The 18,327-nt window shown below is 42.2% G+C and overlaps 1 protein-coding gene across 6 annotated transcripts in view; it reads right to left on the bottom strand.

Annotated features, from left to right (window-relative positions):
- The window catches only part of RGS7 (regulator of G protein signaling 7), a 125,941-nt gene that overhangs the window by 12,037 nt on the left and 95,577 nt on the right, over window positions 1-18,327 (bottom strand). For all 6 annotated transcript variants that reach the window (XM_077925748.1, XM_028724109.2, XM_028724111.2 and 3 more), the window contains exons 5-13: window positions 18,041-18,147; window positions 16,795-16,846; window positions 10,321-10,385; window positions 8,269-8,345; window positions 8,085-8,166; window positions 4,445-4,519; window positions 2,720-2,818; window positions 638-699; window positions 331-441 (exon numbers count right to left, since the gene is read on the bottom strand). In XM_077925748.1, the coding sequence (XP_077781874.1) occupies window positions 331-441; window positions 638-699; window positions 2,720-2,818; window positions 4,445-4,519; window positions 8,085-8,166; window positions 8,269-8,345; window positions 10,321-10,385; window positions 16,795-16,846; window positions 18,041-18,147 (730 nt within the window). The remainder of the gene's footprint in view (window positions 1-330; window positions 442-637; window positions 700-2,719; window positions 2,819-4,444; window positions 4,520-8,084; window positions 8,167-8,268; window positions 8,346-10,320; window positions 10,386-16,794; window positions 16,847-18,040; window positions 18,148-18,327) is intronic.

Raw genomic sequence — 18,327 nt, 5'->3', positions numbered from 1 at the left:
TTGTATGGAGATTGTTCCATGGAAGCTGCAATATTTTTAGGATCCACCCATGACTCCTCCCCCAGGCCACCTTTCCCCATTTCTTGCTTCAGAGACTTCCTTTTTGTGTTATGTGACTGCCCTGTGTTGTGTGACAAGCACTGGTGTCCAAACCCTAACCCTTGATTTCTCCTTCATCAGGGGTAGGGGAAGCTGAATAGGGATTCAACTTGAAAAATATTATTTCCCCATCTCTGTTAGGAAACTGACTTTTTTTTTTTAAGCAAGCCTAGCTGCAGAAGAACAATTTACCTGAAAATAAGGCCTGGGTCCAAATCACATACAACATACCTTGCTTCTGCTTCCCAGAAAGAAGTATCATCCGACAACCAAGGATTAGATGGGTCGGGTGGTGTCAGAAATGGGTCGTATTCCACATACTGCTCAGTATAAGACAATAAACTAGAAAAACAAAAACAACCTGACATTTTCACAACAGAATTGTTACTATTACTGCTAATACCTTGTTTGCATAGCGCAACTTACTCTCTGTTATTTTGTTTTATCTTTTAGAAAATTATAACGCCTCCCAGCACTCTTATGTCAATACAACCTAGTACCTGCTAAAGAACTTGGTAGATTTGAAGGTAATACATACCTTTCTGCAACTTTTGACATTTTTAACCGGTGTCTATCTAGCTGTATTTGCCAATACTTTATCTACAAAATGCAAAAACAGAAGACCAAGGTAAGAGGATAATTGCTCAGTTGTCTTTGTCAGGTGCGAGTAAGTAGAATTTCATTTGGACTCTAAGATAAATTGGGAATCTGCATATGTTCTGGGCCCTTGTGTGTACCGTTGACCCCCGCTGCCCATCAGGACTCCCCTTGCAACTGGGCATGCAAAGATGCCTCACTTCCAGTTTATGAATGCTCAAGCTTAAGTCTGCACACACATGGATTCACGGCTTCTATAAATTCCACAGATTCTTATGTAAGTGATAGGCAGCAGATTCCTGTAAACAATTGATAATGTTCTTTGCAAATAATAATGATTGTTATGTATTTTAGGGCAGTGTTTCCCAACCGGTGTTGCGTGGCACACTAGTGTGCCGTGAGACGTTGCCTAGTGTGCCGTGGGAGGGAGGCGGGCGAGTCGGGCGGCGAGAGGCGGGGCGGCGGCGGCGAGCACACGCGGGGCGGCGAGCGAGCTCCCTCCCACATCCCATCGCCGCGAATGCAGGTTTCGCTGAAGCCTGGAGAGCGAGAGGGGTCGGTGCGCACTGACCCCTCTTGCTCTCCAGGCTTAAGGAAGCTATCCCCCCAGCCGCGCAAGCTCCCAGAGCGATGCCAAAGCTGCGAGCACCTTCGCCATCGCTCTCCGACCCGCTCTGGGGGCTGGGGACGGGAGAAGCTCCGGCTTCCCCCGCCCCCAGCCCGCGCAAGGTCCCAGAGCGATGGCGAAGGTGCGCGCACCTTCGCCATCGCTCTCCGCCCCGCTCTGGGGGCTGGGGACGGGAGAAGCTCCGGCTTCCCCGCTCCCAGCCCGCGCAAGGTCCCAGAGCGATGCCGAAGGTGCACACACCTTCGCCATCGCTCTCTGACCCGCTCTGGGGGCTGGGGACGGGAGAAGCTCCAGCTTCCCCCGCCCCCAGCCCGCGCAAGGTCCCAGAGCGATGCCGAAGGTGCGCGCACCTTCGCCATCGCTCTCCGCCCCGCTCTGGGGGCTGGGGACGGGAGAAGCTCCGGCTTCCCCCGCCCCCAGCCCGTGCAAGGTCCCAGAGCGATGCCGAAGGTGCGCACACCTTCGCCATCGCTCTCTGACCTGCTCTGGCGGCTGGGGGCAGGGGAAGCTCGGGCTTCCACCACCCCCAGCTCCTGCAAGCTCCGGGAGCAATGGCAAAGGTGCGCTCACCTTCGCCATCGCTCTCGGACCCTTTCTGGGGGCTGGGGGTGGGGGAAGCTCTGGCTTCCCCCACCTCCAGCCCCGCAAGCTCTGGGAGTGATGGCGAAGGTGCGCTCACCTTTGCCATCGCTCTCGGACCCTTTCTGGGGGCTGGGGGCGGGGGAAACTCGGGCTTCCCCCACCCCCAGTCCCGCAAGCTCCGGGAGCCACTCTGGCTCCCATTCTGGGGGCTGGGGTCGGGGGAAGCTCGGGCTTCTCCCGCCCCAGCCCCGCGTCTGGGGGGGGGGATAATTTTTTCCCCTTTATTTCCCTCCCCAAAATCTAGGTGCGTCCTATGGGCCGGTGCGTCCTATAGGGCGAAAAATACGGTAGTCAATATAGGCACAGAGTTAATTTTTTAAACATTTTCTAATGGTGGTGTGCCTCGAGATTTTTTTCATGAAACAAGTGTGCCTTTGCCCAAAAAAGGTTGGGAAACACTGTTTTAGGGAAACACCCTTTTAATACTAAGCAGGAAAATACTTTGGGGTTTGATGTGATACAATGTCATTCTCAAGGACTTACTTCCCTCTTGCTCCTATACATGTCCCCTTCCAATGACCCCCCTCATTGCAGGCCCCTGTCCTGCATGCACAAATCTATGCTCATGTACACAGTTCTGTTCGCCTATGCAATTCTGTGCATCGAGCACCAACTTCATTGCCCTCTGGATCTGTTCACCTTAGCTCTGATTTATGTCAGAACTGAATCCCCATATACTGTAATGGAAAGCAATATGTGGTCCACCTCTGGTGAATTTAAAGAGACCTCGTTTAAAATAAGGGCGCAGCAAACCTCTTGTTGCAATTCCTCTTCTGTGGGTGGTTTAGTTTCTGGCGCTGGTGTGTGTGTAGGGCTGTGACTTCGAATGTCATTCTGTAATCCGTAAACAGACTATATGTAAACACAGAAAGAGAGAAATTGATATGTTGGTGCTGCTTTGGTAGGCATAAATGGACTAATTATGCATAAATGTATAGGAAACATTTAGTACATTCATTTTACAAGGACCCATTTCAATATTTTAAATTGGCACGCCATGCATGAACTTGTGACATAGTAGGATAATGAGGTTATGCAGATGACCCACCGACTCTCTGCTGAGTTCTCTCACGATGATATAGCTTGATCTTCTGTATTATTCTGCTGAGTGCTAAGGGGGACTTTATCACACACAGTAGAAAGCAGCCTTATAAGAAGTTAGACCATTGGTCTCTCCAGCTCATAACTGTCTACACTGTGACTCTCCAGAGTTTCAGAAAGTCTTTCCCAATCCTTCCTTGAGATGTCAGGAACAGAACCAGGACCTCTCCTTTCTTTTGTTTTGTAAATAACTTAAAAAATTAATTTTGCATGTACAAAATATAGTATATTTTACACACACACACATTACATTGACAAAGAAAATAAATAATAAGATTATTAAAAATAGATAAACTAATGGATACTGATGGAGAGCATATTTATACAGTAGAAAATGTAGAATTTTGAGGAGGGAGAGGAGAGAGGAAGGTGTGACATAATGAATGAATCAATCAAATTCTTTTAAATGTTGGTTGCAGATTTAAATTGTGTGAATCATCATTAACATATTTAATAACCTATACTGAATTGCAAAATTGTTTGTTTTGCTTTTTCCTCTGGCCACTCTAATAAGGCAATCTCCCACACTTTCTTATACCAGGATATAAAGTTTTCACCGGTGGAGTCCACCACTGCAGAATAAATATTATCCTATCCTTGGTCAGAAGGGGGATGCGGGTGGCGCTGTGGGTTAAACCACAGAGGTCGGCGGTTTGAATCCCCACGACGGGGTGAGCTTCCGTTGCTCGGTCCCTGCTCCTGCCAACCTAGCAGTTCGAAAGCACGTCAAAAGTGCAAGTAGATAAATAGGTACCGCTCCGGCAGGAAGGTAAACGGCGTTTCCGTGCGCTGCTCTGGTTCGCCAGAAGCGGCTTAGTCATGCTGGCCACATGACCTGGAAGGTGTCTGCGGACAAATGCCGGCTCCCTCGGCCTGTAAAGCGAGATGAGCGCACAACCCCAGAGTCGGTCACGACTGGACCTAATGGTCAGGGGTACCTTTACCTTTACCTTTATCCTTGGTCAGCAGGACAGAGAGTTGTCACAGGTCAAATAACATGCTCAGAACCACACCACTACAGCTGCTCTTAATGAGAGTAGGACAGTATATGTTTACCACTTTGAACATCTGGGGCAATTATTTGCTCTATATTACAGTTAAAGGGGTTCAGTTGGCTAAACTATTATCTACACCTAGCCGATATTTATTACATCTCATGGGGATGGGCAAAATCATACTTTTCATGCCATAACAGAAATCCAGGGGAAAGAATCATGCCATAAGAATCCTTGCTATTTTGTTAAAATAAGCGTTTAGAGTTACTTTCATTTTAGAAATAGCTTCTTGGCACTATATATGCCCAGAAATATTAAAATGAGTTTTTTCATTATAAGGAAAGGAACAAATGGTAAATGGTAACCAGAGACTAGGACATACCTTTCTTGTTTTGTGAGGATTTTTCATTCTAGAAGACTTTTTAATGTCCACTTCAGTAGTATTTACACATCCAGGCTAAAAGAAAAACACAAAATCAATATGTAAATGTGATGGCTTCATATATAGCTAATTAATTTGGCTTTGAGTTAAGGAAGGTTGGCTTCATTTATCAGCTCACTGCCCCAGTCCAAATTAACCACTGCTGTCGCTTGGGCTGACTAGATTATAGAAATCTGATATATCATTTTTTTTGAAAAAATCACTTACACTGTAGGACAATAAGTTAAGATTTATTAGCTAAGCACCATAATCAAATTGTGAAAACACACACACACCAGCCAATCATTCTTGGCTCAACCTCTAACCATGAATAATAATAATAATAATAATAATAATAATAATAATAATAATAATAATAATAAATCCTTCTAGTTGCAATTGCTGATCTTTCACAGGAAAATCTCTCATACTAATTGAGATACATTGTGGGACAATTAAATACCCTGGGCACTTTCTTATTTTAGGCTAGTGCCTCCTTTACCATACTAGTTAAGTGTTAAGGGGCAATTAAAACCAGCTGGTCTTCCTTCTGCACTTCTTCTTTAAGCACACCATGCTAGTTTTTGTTAATAATGGCCCTTGGTATATATCACTGCCTTCCCTGATCTTTTCCTGCCTGACTACCCAAGGTTCTTCAGTCTACAGCAGCCTTCACCAACCTGGTGCCCTCCAGCTGTTTAGGCGTACTACTCCCTTCAAACCCAGCCAGTATGGCTGGGTTGGCTGGTGCAGATGGGAACTGTAGTCTAAAGACATCAGGTTGGCCGAAGGCTAATACAGAGAGACAATGATTTAATCTGGAACCCTTTATATGTAAAGGATGTGTTTCACCGCTGAGCTATCAAAGATGAGGATCCTCTCACCTTGGATGTAACATGCAATGCAGCCATATCTACAGATGATTCAAACAATATTCTCTCAAGACTATGGGTTGGGGAGGCAGGACCATACAGATCATCCACACTTTTTAGCTCTGTCAGACTTTGTGGTTAAATGCAGTGAGAGAGCATGGGCATTCATGCTTTTTCACCATCCAGATGGAGGGTCTGCTTAGCTAGATTAGGAAGTGTTCTCAAAGGAACTTTGGACACTCTCTGTCTTCCAAGAACTTCAGAAGACAGTCCTCCTCCCCCCCCCACCCGCCTGCCCCCACACTTCTTCTTGGTAACATTGGGCTTTTTTTGGTAAAACTTGCATGGGAAGTTAAATAGAGCAAACTTGATCAATGTGAGAAAGCTGACATGAAATGACATGAAAGCAGCCTGTTCTGCTTTGAAGTCATCCCTTCTTTCTTAAAAGCATTTGAACTCCCAATATAACATAATCCAATAATTCTTCCATCATCAGAACAAAATGGTCAATTAATGGTTGACCCATGTCTATTTGACTTTGTCACTCTCCTTCAACAAATTGTGCTTGTTTGTTTGTTTCTTATTATACCGCCCTATACCCACAGGTCTCAGGGCAGTTCACAAGATAAAATCACAATAATAAAATACCTAATAAAAAATAAAACAAGAACAATCCAATAATCTTGTTTCTTGAAGCAGATTTATTTATTTATTTATTTATTTATTTATGAGGCTAATAGCCCACCTTTTCTTTGTCGTTGAAACCAAGGTGGCATATAACTGACATTTACCCAGGGTATGCAGAAATCAAGATACCTGACATTCTGTGATACACTCTGTTTGCCATCACAGAAAGCAGCCAAGTTAAAAGAACGTAGTGTTTTGGAAAATAAGGGTTAATGCATGGTTTTAGCTATTTAACTGCACTGTAATTTACTTTTATGGGGACAAACTTTATTGGGATTAGCACATCTTCCTGGACTGCTGCCATCTCACTCATTCTAATTGGGCTTGCCAGTCTTGCAAGATGAATGCAAATTGTGGGAAACAGATGCTGTGGATAAACTAAGTTGACTTGATGTTTCATTGCTGCTAATAAAATTAAAAACCTGTTAGAATTGAAAAATGTCATAAAATGGCCTGTAAAATCTCTAAACCTATATTGACTTCTATTTCATGTTCACCCAGTCCAAGGCATACCTCAAACAAGGCATACCTCCTTTCCTTCTGGAGCCTTCTTTTTTATTTTTATATCAAATTTCTATTCACTAGCATGAATGTACCCTTTATATATGTTCTAGAAACAAGCTAAATTTGTACTGCTGTTCTTAAAATGGATTTGAGACATTTTTGGAGATAATGTGCTAAAACGTGCGTTCTGCATGCTACCTCAGATGATTCCTGAAGATCATGTGCTTGTTCGCAGGGACATTATACAGAAGTGTGGTTTTAAATCCTTCTGATCTACCCTTTCATGGATTTTCTTTACTGCGTGACCTGTGTAAAACAAAAAGCAGACCCTGACTGGGGCCTGGTTGCTGTCTGTGAGCAAAGGGGGCATCTCAGGAGCCCAGCTTCCACTTACACAAGGTTTTGAACTTGCCAAATGGGCACAGGCAAACTGTCTGACCATGAATCTCCACACCTTATTGTTGATGCGCATCTTATTCCTGACGCAAATTCTCATGAAATGATTCCAGTTCTTGCCATGTCCAGCATCATTAAAGATCAAGGCCATTATACCTTTCCTCCATGCCATACAGATTTGATTTGCCTGCACGCATGCACTTAAAAGCATGGGGCTCATTATTGTTCACTAAGATAGCACCTTCAAGCACTCCTAATGCATCACAATTGTTTTATTTATCCTGTGAGGCAGGTTAGAGATAACAAATTTCCACCTGTGCCACTTCTGCAGGGTATTTCTTTGGTCTAATTTCCCACCCTTTGGGCTCTTCGCCAAGCTCAGAAAACACTGCTCTGTTCTGATGCTCTCATAAACTCCACTCACCATCTGTGTCAGCTTCCTGCTTCATGTACTTCTCTTAATACACCCCAAACAAATTCTTCTCACCAAAATATTCAATGACATGGAGATTTTTATAAAACGAAAAATTACAAAAAGTTACATGTTTGCAAGCATAGTCATTTAACTTTATATCCATGAAGATATAAAGTCCCTCTGTAAATGGCCATTGTTCCTTGGTAAAGGGCAGTGTGAAAATAGTCTAAATTTAAGTTAGGAACAGGGGTGTGAAAAACATCCCAGGCAATTTCCACAAATATTGTTTTCCTCAGCTAAATCACATATCCACAAAAGTGAAAATGTAGTTTTTATACTGGAAACTGATAGATTCCTGGCTGCTTTAGATGCTACAATTTTTTTTTTGCTGACCCCAATTGTGAGGAAAGTTAAAGAGTAAAACAGGACACTGTGATTCATGACCTAACAAACCATCTATAATCTCATGGACATATTTTTACACCCGAATGATCTCAGAAGTTCTTACCAGCTGGAAAGTGAGACCTCACAGCTAACCAATAACATGCCATGTTTGTGCATAAGAATGAGTATGTGAGAGTAGATCAAGCAGCTCGCTAAGCAAAAAGTATAATGTCTGAACTAGCAAAGTCAGCAAAAAACAAATAAACAAGGAAGAAATAATATTCCTCCAAATCCTAGACAGACGTTGATGCTCCACCTTACAAGTATCCATTTGTTTACATACCACTGGCCGGTGTACATCCCAAAATGCTCTCTCTTGGCTATCGAGGATTTTCCTCTCTATCTTGTCCCTTTTCTTGTCCACTCTGTTGATGGTGAGGTAGATATGTAACACAAAGAATGTAAATTGAAATACCTCTTAAGATGGTGGGTGACAAATCCAGCAACAAAACGTCAGTGGAACTCACTTGGCTTGTGCTTCTGCTTGCATAAAAATGAACTCCCATTTCCGTGCAAATGCTCGCTGTAACCTGGCCAAGCTCTCCTGAAAACATACCACATATTAGCAAGTTCCTCGGGTAGTAGCCTTTTAAAGACTTTCTATAGGATTTTCAGGCGGACTGTTCCACAGGGCAGCCGGCTCTAGCTGAGACATTCTCACTCATCCACTCTGTGAGTCCCTGCCGTGTTGTGCGCAAGCTACTGGATATACTGGCGGTGGTGGGTGTGTGCAATTCTTATTAGATGCCTCTTCTCATGACTGTAGGAGAAAGATCCTGGGGAGAGATCTTTGGGGAGCATGAAATGTTCCTAAGATAAATTTATCTTGAGCAGTTTTCTTCCTTGTTTAAGTACACATCCGAAACATCCTAACTCCCCTCTGATTTTGCAGGATTTCCTGTTAATGGGGTAAGATGCAATATCAAGGGCCTTTGTTTAATCCAGAGACTCTTATATCCTCCATTCCCCTGGCATTGCTTTGCAGCCCAGAACTTTCACTTCCACAGAACTGGATGGGAAAGCTCTCAATGTGCACTGCAGCCTCCATGCTGACAATGGATAGCTGGGTCACAAGACAAGTTTCTAGGTGGCTTTCCCCCATAGGTCAGTCCTACATCTAAAAGTTGTAACATAAATAAATGTTGAAATTCATATGCTGATCTATTTCCAAGAAAGAGTCAGCACTTCTGTCCTGTTTCAGAAGTAAATTGTAGATAAATGAGCCTTACATGTTTAGATCCGGGCATAACTGCTGGGGGAACTTGTAAAATTAAAAGTGTAGTGCAGAAGGTGAGCCTGAGATGTTCAGGATGCAGCACTGTAGCTACAAGCAGGCTCTTCTCCTGGAGCTGAAAGTAGAATTGGGCCTGTACACGTTAGCAGCAAACCTACACACAATTACTGGGAAGGAAGCGCTACTTAACATGGTGGTGCTTACTTCTGAGTAAAACATGCATAGGATTGTGCTGCAAGCCTCCGGTGAGCTTTCATATTGGGGCTAATGAAAAGGAATCTGTCTATGAAATGGTATTAAAAATCTAGCCTGAAGTGTAGTTGCTCTCACAGGAGAATATGGTGGAACCTTGATTTTCAAATGTCTCGGGTGCTGAACGTTTTGGAAGCCGAACGCTGAAAACCCAGAAGTGAATGCTTCAATTTTTAAACATTTTTCGGAACTCGAACGGCTTCTGAGGTGCATTTCTCTTTTCCCCCCATTAAAATTGCTGACAGCCCTTTGATTTTCGGTTTTCAAACGTCTTGGAAGTCGAACGGTCTTCCGAAACGGATTACGTTCGAAAACCGAGGTTCCACTGTACTAAGAAAGGGTCGTTTTAGTATTTAGCTTTGCGGAATAGTAAAAAAAAAATATTGTCTGTAGTGAGGATACTTAAAAAATAATAATTATATGATCAATATAATTTTATAAAAATATGAGCAGTGAATATTTACATAGGGGGAAAAACACAATCATGTATTGTTTGAAGTAAGGTGCATTTTTCACCCCCAGCTCATATACAGGTTGGCATTAAGCCAACGTGTACATCGGCTTTCCAACCTGTGTACCTACAAACCAATTCACCCTCCACTTTAAACAATACTTTAAGTGAACCTAATTCTGTCTTGTGATGCAGCTTTTTGATTCAGGATCAACACAGACCAGCCTGGGGATCTACTGCGTGTACAACTGAAAGCCTTGTATATTGCTGAACTTGCAGCCTCTAAGAGACCTAGACTATAACAACACTGTGGAAGCTCAAATTAAATCATCTCTGTTTTTGTCACACTCCTATCTCTAATGTAATGCTGCAGATTTTGCAGTTCTCTGCAGGATTTTCAAAACACTAAAGTACCACTGAAGTACCTGTATGTGGGTTACAGTTCCTGAACCTGTATTTTTTAGGAGCGGGTAAAAAAATCAATGACGATAACAGTGCTATGTTGTCTTGTTCCCTGCACACACTACTAAGTTTCAGAGTCTCATTTATCTGACAGTTCCAGGAAAGGCCTCAGGTACTTACTGCTTCATAGTCTGCTAGCTCAAGCCGTGCTTTGTTTTGCATTGTTCGCTTGCAGAGGTAAACCGCTGGAACACAAAAAATAATCAATCATTTCTTGCTATCTAAAACCCCAGACATCAAGATCTAAAGGCTTAATATGCTTTCCATTCAACCAGAGGTTCCTGAGCAATGTGTCTCCATCCTATGTTTCAGTTTCAAAGGTTAGGGTTTATCCAAACAGGGCTATTTTTCACTATACAGCTGCAAATAAAATGTTTTGTGTTTGAAGTGCAGTATACAATGTGACACTAGATGGCGATGGTGAGCCTTATGGAAAATTCAATGTATTTTTAAAAACGCTTTTTAAAGAGTATTTTCAGAACGGTTTTTATGTGTGTGTAGATTCCACCCAAGATACAGTGGATGTCAAAAGTAATGATTCAGTGATTTCTACGGCTGTGCATGATTATGATGAGAGTAAATGATTGAGAAGTTTTTAGAATTTTTATTCTTTTTATTGACTTTGTTTCTGCCATTTAATCAAGAGAAAATGCCCCTCTCCTGAAGAATGGAAACTATGGACTGTGGCCTGGATTGGCACTGTGGAGTTATTAATTATGTTGGAGCACCATATATGAAAGGGAGAGAGAAAAGCTAACACATTTACCACACCTTGGCCACCTTCATTGTAAGTGCAAGAAATAATGAATTCCTTGTGATAGCATAATAAATGCAAGTGCTTGCAGGTGCTAATCTTCAGCCCCTATCCTTTCAGAGCACATCCTTTTGGTGTCACAAATTCCTCCAAACAGTTAAGGGCATCTAAATGAATAAAAGAGTCCATCTGTTTCACAGTTCTCCATTTGGGATATACACCAGTGAACGTAAAAGTGCCAAGTGACCTTCAGACAGGGTCAAAGCATTCAAAATATATTGGTCCATGTGCTATCCAGACCACAGCCCCTTTCAGTAGTTAAATGGGCATGTGAAGCAGGGAGTGAGATCATGGATGCCTAACCTCTAAGCAGCTGCATATGTAGGGCCTCTTCTCAGATCTTGCAATGAACATGGCACAAATCTTTTCCTGCTGTAGTCCACCTTGAGTGGGGTTTTAACTGTGGAGAGATTTCACAAGAGGAGCAAAAGACTCCTTCTTGGCTGTCGGAGCAGTCCAGCCAAGGAAGGTGCTGTTTGGCACAGGGGCTGGGTGGGCACCTGCCAAAAGGCACTTGTGGGTAGAAGCAACAAGGTATCCTTTTGAGGACGTTCTGTGCAGGCTGATCCCAGCCTTGTGTTCCTCCTGCTGATCTCCTCCAAATGGGCACCAAGATGTCCCCCTTGAGTCTGTTAGGAGCATCTCATGCCTTTGCAAGATGAACAGATCTCCTCCAAATGGGCACCAAGATGTCCCCCTTGAGTCTGTTAGGAGCATCTCATGCCTTTGCAAGATGAACAGAATCTGGGACAGAAAAAGGGGGGAAGGGTTCACCCCAAATCACCCTCCCTGCTTTTTTCTGCACACAAATTTGCCTTCCGTTGCTCTGCGTTCAACTTCCTGGGCTTTGGGAAGGAAGCACGAGACTCTTACAGAATCCTGCAGTCCTCCTGCCTCCTTCCCTAAGCCGGAAAGCACTTGGGGAAGGAGGCAAGAGGGCTCTCAGACCCTGCCACAGTACCACGCTTCCCTCCTGAAGCTTGGCAGAAGCTTCCTAGGCTTTGGGAAGGAGGCACGAAGCTCTGATTTGTGGGGGGGAAGGTGCCGGTACTGTGTACCACCAGCAAAAGCACTGATTTAAGTACCAGGGGAAATAATAATATCAGAGTGGTAATGTTTGCCTTCTCATTTCCTTTCAGCACACACTACCTGCAGTGATGAAGGCCATATTCCTCAGAATACCAGTTGTTGGGAATCACAAGTGGGGAAAGCCGCCCAGAGCAGCTGGGGCAACCCAGTCAGATGGGCGGCATACAAATATTGTTATTGTTATTAGGCATTCATATCCATGCCCTGTTTGTGGGTTTCCTGTAGGCATTTGTGAGAACATGTTATCCAGATCGCAAGCAGAATCCGCTTCCTTTGATTCTGGTGGAAGCAGAATGGTAGGTCCCTTATTCTCAAAACCTCATTCAAAACGCTCAAGGGGGTTCTGTGCTCACTGGAATAAAAATAAATGGATTCTCCTTAAGTGCCAGATGATGTTTTAATTTTGAAAAGCAGCCAGCACATATGGGCTGCATCAAAGGACTGCGCCCACAGTGTGAGTGTGTGTGTGTGTGTGTGTGTGTGTTTTCAGTGGAAAGAGAAAGCCAATACAAATGTCATCATTTTCTTTGCGATAATAATTTATTTGGGAATTTAAATAAGTAATGCATGGCCCCAAGGTGTGGTGCGCAGGTATACATTTCTTTCTACACTGAGGAATGGATGGATGCAGGAGTGAGGGCAATACCTGGACATAAACAAGTGGAGGCACATTTGGCTCCCCCTGATCTGCCCCCTTTTTGCACAAGTAGACTGGGTTAGCTCCTTTAACGGCATCCAGTGGACAAGCAGGATTACCCTATTTCCCTCCATGCATGGTAGATTGATTTGAAGGTGCTCACACATACAGCAGCTGTTCTGTGTACTCTAGATTCCTCCTGTATGGGTAATGTACATGCTATATTGGGGCACCCCATTAAAATGATCACACAGGGTTATGTTGCAGTGGATTATAAATTTCTCTGTTAAGAGGAATCCCTCCACATGACCATATGCAAGGGAGATTCTTGGTCCTTCCTTTCCTAGCAGCAGATTACAAATTTGCTCCAATATAACAGTCCCCTTTCAGGTTTTTATTTGGAAATGTTTAAGGTTCCTCACGCCTCCTCTGTCAGCAGCTTAATTGTACCTCACTGGAAATCCCATATGTTTTTGTTTTTGGTCAGGAGAGACCAGATAATTATGAGGTTTCAAACTAGAAACAAGCAAGTGGACTAATTATACTTTGCATACTTTTATTTAGTAGGAAACCCACAGATTTCCATATATTTAGCTCTGTTGCAACAACTGACTCAGCTAAACTGCACTTAAACAGCACCGACTTTTGAAGTTTTAAGTAGCTGTTAAGTTTTACAGTTTGTATTTTTAAAACTTTGCGCTGTTTGTATTTTTGTTCTGCTTTTGCCAAGTAAAGCAGCCTAAAAATATTTCAAATATTATTATTATTATTATTATTATTATTATTATTATTATTATTATTATTAAAATGGGAAATAATTTACTAACTTTTTTGTCTATCTGACAAGCGTTTAAAATGTCATTTATTTTATTTAATATATTTATATTTCATGTTATTAAAACAAAACACCAAGGAAGCTTCAAATGTACATTGTATGGTCAGAAGATATCTCCTCCTGGTTACAGCTATCTGTGTTTATGCCCAAACCAGCCGGCAAACTTTACACCTCTCACTTTGAAAACCAAGTCCTCATGCAAATGTGCTCACAGCTTTGATATTCAATACCACTGTTTCACATTCTCAATGTTCTAAAATGGCTACTGACCAGAAAATCACTAGCCAGAAGAAAACCCAAACCAAACTCTAGCTGCTTGGAGGTGGGGGCGGGGAGGGGCTTAATACGAAGCCTGATGCATCTTGGGATAAACTTCTTTAGGGGAATGTTTTAAATAGCACATCTCACCAAGTATATAAACCACGATAGCAAAAGTGTTACTACAGCAGTTTGAATACTTGGTGAGAATTGTTCCTTACATTTTAAGTAGGATTATTCTGAAATTATTCTGAAATATTCCAGAGGATTATTCTGAAACGTGCTTTTGGGGGTGAATTCTGAAAAGGCAAGGAAATCCTATCCTAGTGTTATGAATTTCTCTCTAAATACACAGCCTATCGTTTCCCACACACCACAAATAACCAGACTGCATCATTCTATAATACATTCAAACTTAAAACTATGCAAGAATTTCAAAGATTTATTATGGCCTAAGTCTTTGTGAACTAAATTCCAGTTATCAAATAAAGGGACTGTGGGTAGTTCATGAAAGCTCATACATGAATTGGCCTTTAAGGTCATGAGACTCTATTGAAAGAGACCAACTACTCCTCTGGGAATTTAGCAGGTGAAGTTTTTCCTGACATAGAGATAAAGTGATGGAGTGGGGGAGTCAATTGCTATTGTTAAAAGCACAGGAACAAGACCTATAATAAACTGGTACCCTCATGATGGCAAACAGGGGCAGATATAGAACGAGTGTAAACTGCGTAGTCTGAAAAGCTAACTTTCTTCAGTGACCAGGTGGTATGTTTTGAGTATGCATACTGGTGCATTGCACACTCTTGTGAATGTTGTTAGGAAACCCCCTCTTCACCTCACAGAGCTGCCATTCTCTTAAGTCCCTGAGAAGAGGGATTGATTGTTAAACCACTCTGGGAATTGCAGCTCTGTGAGGTAAACAGAGGTCTCCTAACAAGACTCAGCACTCTTAACAAACTACAGTTCCCAGGATTATTTCAGAAAAGCCATGATTGGTATGATACTGCTTTAAATAGCGCAGATGGGGCCTCAGTTGGACTGCATCTGATGCTGAAGCTATGATATAATCTGCCTTCTGAAAAGGTGATCTGGCACAAAAGTACTAATACAACTTTAGCTTTACCGCAGGGATAGGCTACACCTTCCACCATTCCTCACTGTTGACTATGCTGACACAGCTGATGAGACTTTGAGTTCAACAACTTATTGAGGGCCATAGGTTTTCTATTTCTGCTTTGGAATGAAAAACTATTTGTTTAGCTGAGCTTCAGTCCCGGGACTTTGCATTTCACAGCTGAGCTGTGCGAACCTGAGATAGGCACGAAAAAATTTCAATAACCCCTTAAATTTAAGCTCCCAGGTCATAGGCAAGAACAAACTTCTAACGTCCAAAAATAATGTTGACAACCTGGTGAACATATCATTTTTAAGTGCGCCAAAGCCAAACTTCTTTATTTAAAAAGTTGATTCCTTGTTTCCATCTACCTTTCAAATTTCCACTCAGTCACTATGCACACACTTTGTCAATTCTGCAGTATTAATTTTAAGACTATAACCAAAACCACTTGCTCCTTTCATGCCATGTATATAGTCCAGAAAATTATAAGTGAAGCAGGAAAGAACAATGGGGCAACAATCCAACACAATAATAGATTGGGCACAGTACAAAACAATAAATGTCCATAGCCAGGGTTGTTGTTTTTTGACAGTGCCTATTTACATTTATATATTCATTTTGTGGAATGAATAAGGTGCTTCATTTTGAAATGTGTTGAATGTGTTTCAAATTTAATGTTAAGTTTAATTTTTAAGCCCTGCATGCATAATACATGGCATAAATATCAAAAAGGAACGTAACCTTATGTCAAAGAGAAATGTAATGGACCACTTAACAGTGAACTTCTCGAACTCTTGCTGTCTTTCACAAGAATACTACAAGAGGTCACCTAATGATCCCCTATGCTTTGTTTATGGGGCAGAAATTGAAATAAAAGTACATCTAAGTAACATTTTACATCAGGCATAAGCAAACTCCAGCCCTGCAGAATTTTTGGACTACAATTCCCATCATCCATGGCTAACAGGACCAGTGGTCAGGGATGATGGGAAATGTGGTCCCAAACATCTGGAGGGCCGGAGTTTGCCTATACCTGTTTTACACCTAATGTATGTTAGAAAGATATTAGCAAATGTGGCCATGGGATGGTGGTCATGCACAGATTCACATCTCTGTGACCTAGTCTGAATTAGTTCTTAGCTTTGGGCATTCTTAAGTTGATCGCTGGCTGTTGTTTCAACCAAATACAAATGTCAAATTCACTACCGGTGAACAGTGTCAGCTTTGGGCTTTGGAGAACCCTTGGCCAAGATGCTTTGAGTGGGTCCACCTCCTCCTTCCTGTTGCCACCACTGTCAGTTCACAAATCAATCTCAGTCTGGGACAAAACTGTACAACCATCCAAAGGGAGAGCAGAAGGCAAATGGGAAATGCAGCTTCATCTCCTCCTCTCTCTTGTTGCTGCTTGTGTGCTCAGGATAGCTGAACAGTGACCAGGCAGTAACAGCAAGACAGAGGAGGAGCAAAAGCACCAGGCTGACCTAGGGGTTATCCGTAGGACCCTTTCTGGGGAGTGGGCCTTGGGTGGTGCCCAACAATGCCTACATCTGGTGCCAACCCTGCCTTTGAATTAATTTCTGAGTCAGCACATTTACAAAGTGGCAAAAATAATGCTATTTTTGTATTCCCATGTTGTGTGCAGATTTGACCTCTGCCTTAGTAAACTTTGTAAACCAAAGCCAATCTTGAGCTCAGCATTAGCAGTTCTTGACCTGGGTTTGAAAAGTAAAGCCAGGAGTGGTTTAGTGAAAAAGACGGATTAAATGCAAAAGACGATTATGAGACTTTCATCCATACAATGCAAGACTCCGGAGTGAAAGAGAAGAGAGATCCACACTGACCATAATCTGTGTTTTCCGGCTCCCAACAATTGGATGGCCAAAAATAGGGTGTCTGCAAAATAAAACAAAAATGGAAGAATGTAGGAATTTATGTCTGACAAAATATAAACATGCATACTACATTTCCTTTGACTTCTAAAATTAACTGTCTGGGGAGTGGCTAGCAGTATCGATTGAACATATTTAAATGCCATACAGCAAAGAAAAATTGATACTCCAAATAATGTTGTTATAACTTTGTGCATAGAATCAAGTGTTTCTTATAAGGTTGGGCAATTATCTATATTTTTCTGAAAACACTCACCACTTCTTCTTTGCAGGAGAAACCAATGCAAGTATGGTGCCAATTTATGGCGCAATGGATTGCTTCAGAGCATCTTTGCAGTGACTAGCTAGGAACCGGGCTATACCTCAGCCTTGGGCCACTCAGAATCTCTTGTACTTTTGTAACTTAGATAGAAGTTATAAACCTGCCTTCATTTTGCTATTTAACTGCAGCTTGAGACCTTGATTATGTAAGTAAATAATACTTTTACTTCTTCACAAAGCAATGCATGTGTGGTTAATATTTTTAGTGAGGGGGAGGAAGGAGTCATACTAGGAAAATCCAGTCTGCCTTAAAGCATCCTGGATCATTGTTTCTAGAAGGTGATTCAGTCTTGCCTTAGCTTTCAAGTTTAAAGCTGCAAAGGATGGTACTCTGCTGATCTCACTCATATGAGCAAGGAAGGATAATAGCTAAATACCGTAATATATCTTCTCCTATTGCCTCAGTTCATTCCTAATCAGATTCTAATCCCTATCTGGAGATGTGAAGCACTGAAACAAGGACTGACTACACGCAGAGCAAATACTTTATCACTGAGCTATTGCCCTTCTCCTAAGTATCCATAAATTATCCCTCCTCTTCCTTTGGCTACCTTCTTAAACTACTCCAATTATTGCTTTTCTAACAAAGCTCTGCACATAACACTGCCAGAAACTGAATGTGGATCTGTCTGTGCGCTATTCCTTTGGGATGTGTTTGCAGATGGCTACTTGTATAGCCACTAGCTATATCAGGGCACCTCTCCCCCACTCCCCGCACAAATGCTTGTATTTTATGTATGTGGCTGGGGAAGAGATGCCCTTTCAGTAGCTGCTGCTGATACTGGACCACCTCATGAACAGAAGTCTGCTGTATTGACAATGAAGAAATCCCTTGCTATTACATGTCAAGTCAATGAAATAAAGCAGGAATACTTACTTGGAACCGGTAAAAGGTGCCATCATCTTTCAGCGTTAAAACATGGTCTGAGATAGGAAAGAAATAACCATGGGCTGCCATTAATGTTCCCAGATGAAGAGCTTCCACTGTGCCAGAGGGAAACAAAAGCAATTAACACTTAAAAAATTTAAAAAAAACTTCATGGTGAAGTGTTTGGACATTTATTCTTCTGAGAGAAATTTCACCAGCTGGTGACAATTTAGACTGGGAAAATATATATAAATCAGAGAGAGGAAAAGAAGATGAAATTATGCACCTCATTAAGA

This window comes from Podarcis muralis, chromosome 3, assembly GCF_964188315.1.
Source record: "Podarcis muralis chromosome 3, rPodMur119.hap1.1, whole genome shotgun sequence".
Classification (NCBI taxonomy): Eukaryota; Metazoa; Chordata; class Lepidosauria; order Squamata; family Lacertidae; genus Podarcis; species Podarcis muralis.
This window is presented reverse-complemented; position numbering and strand designations above follow the sequence as displayed.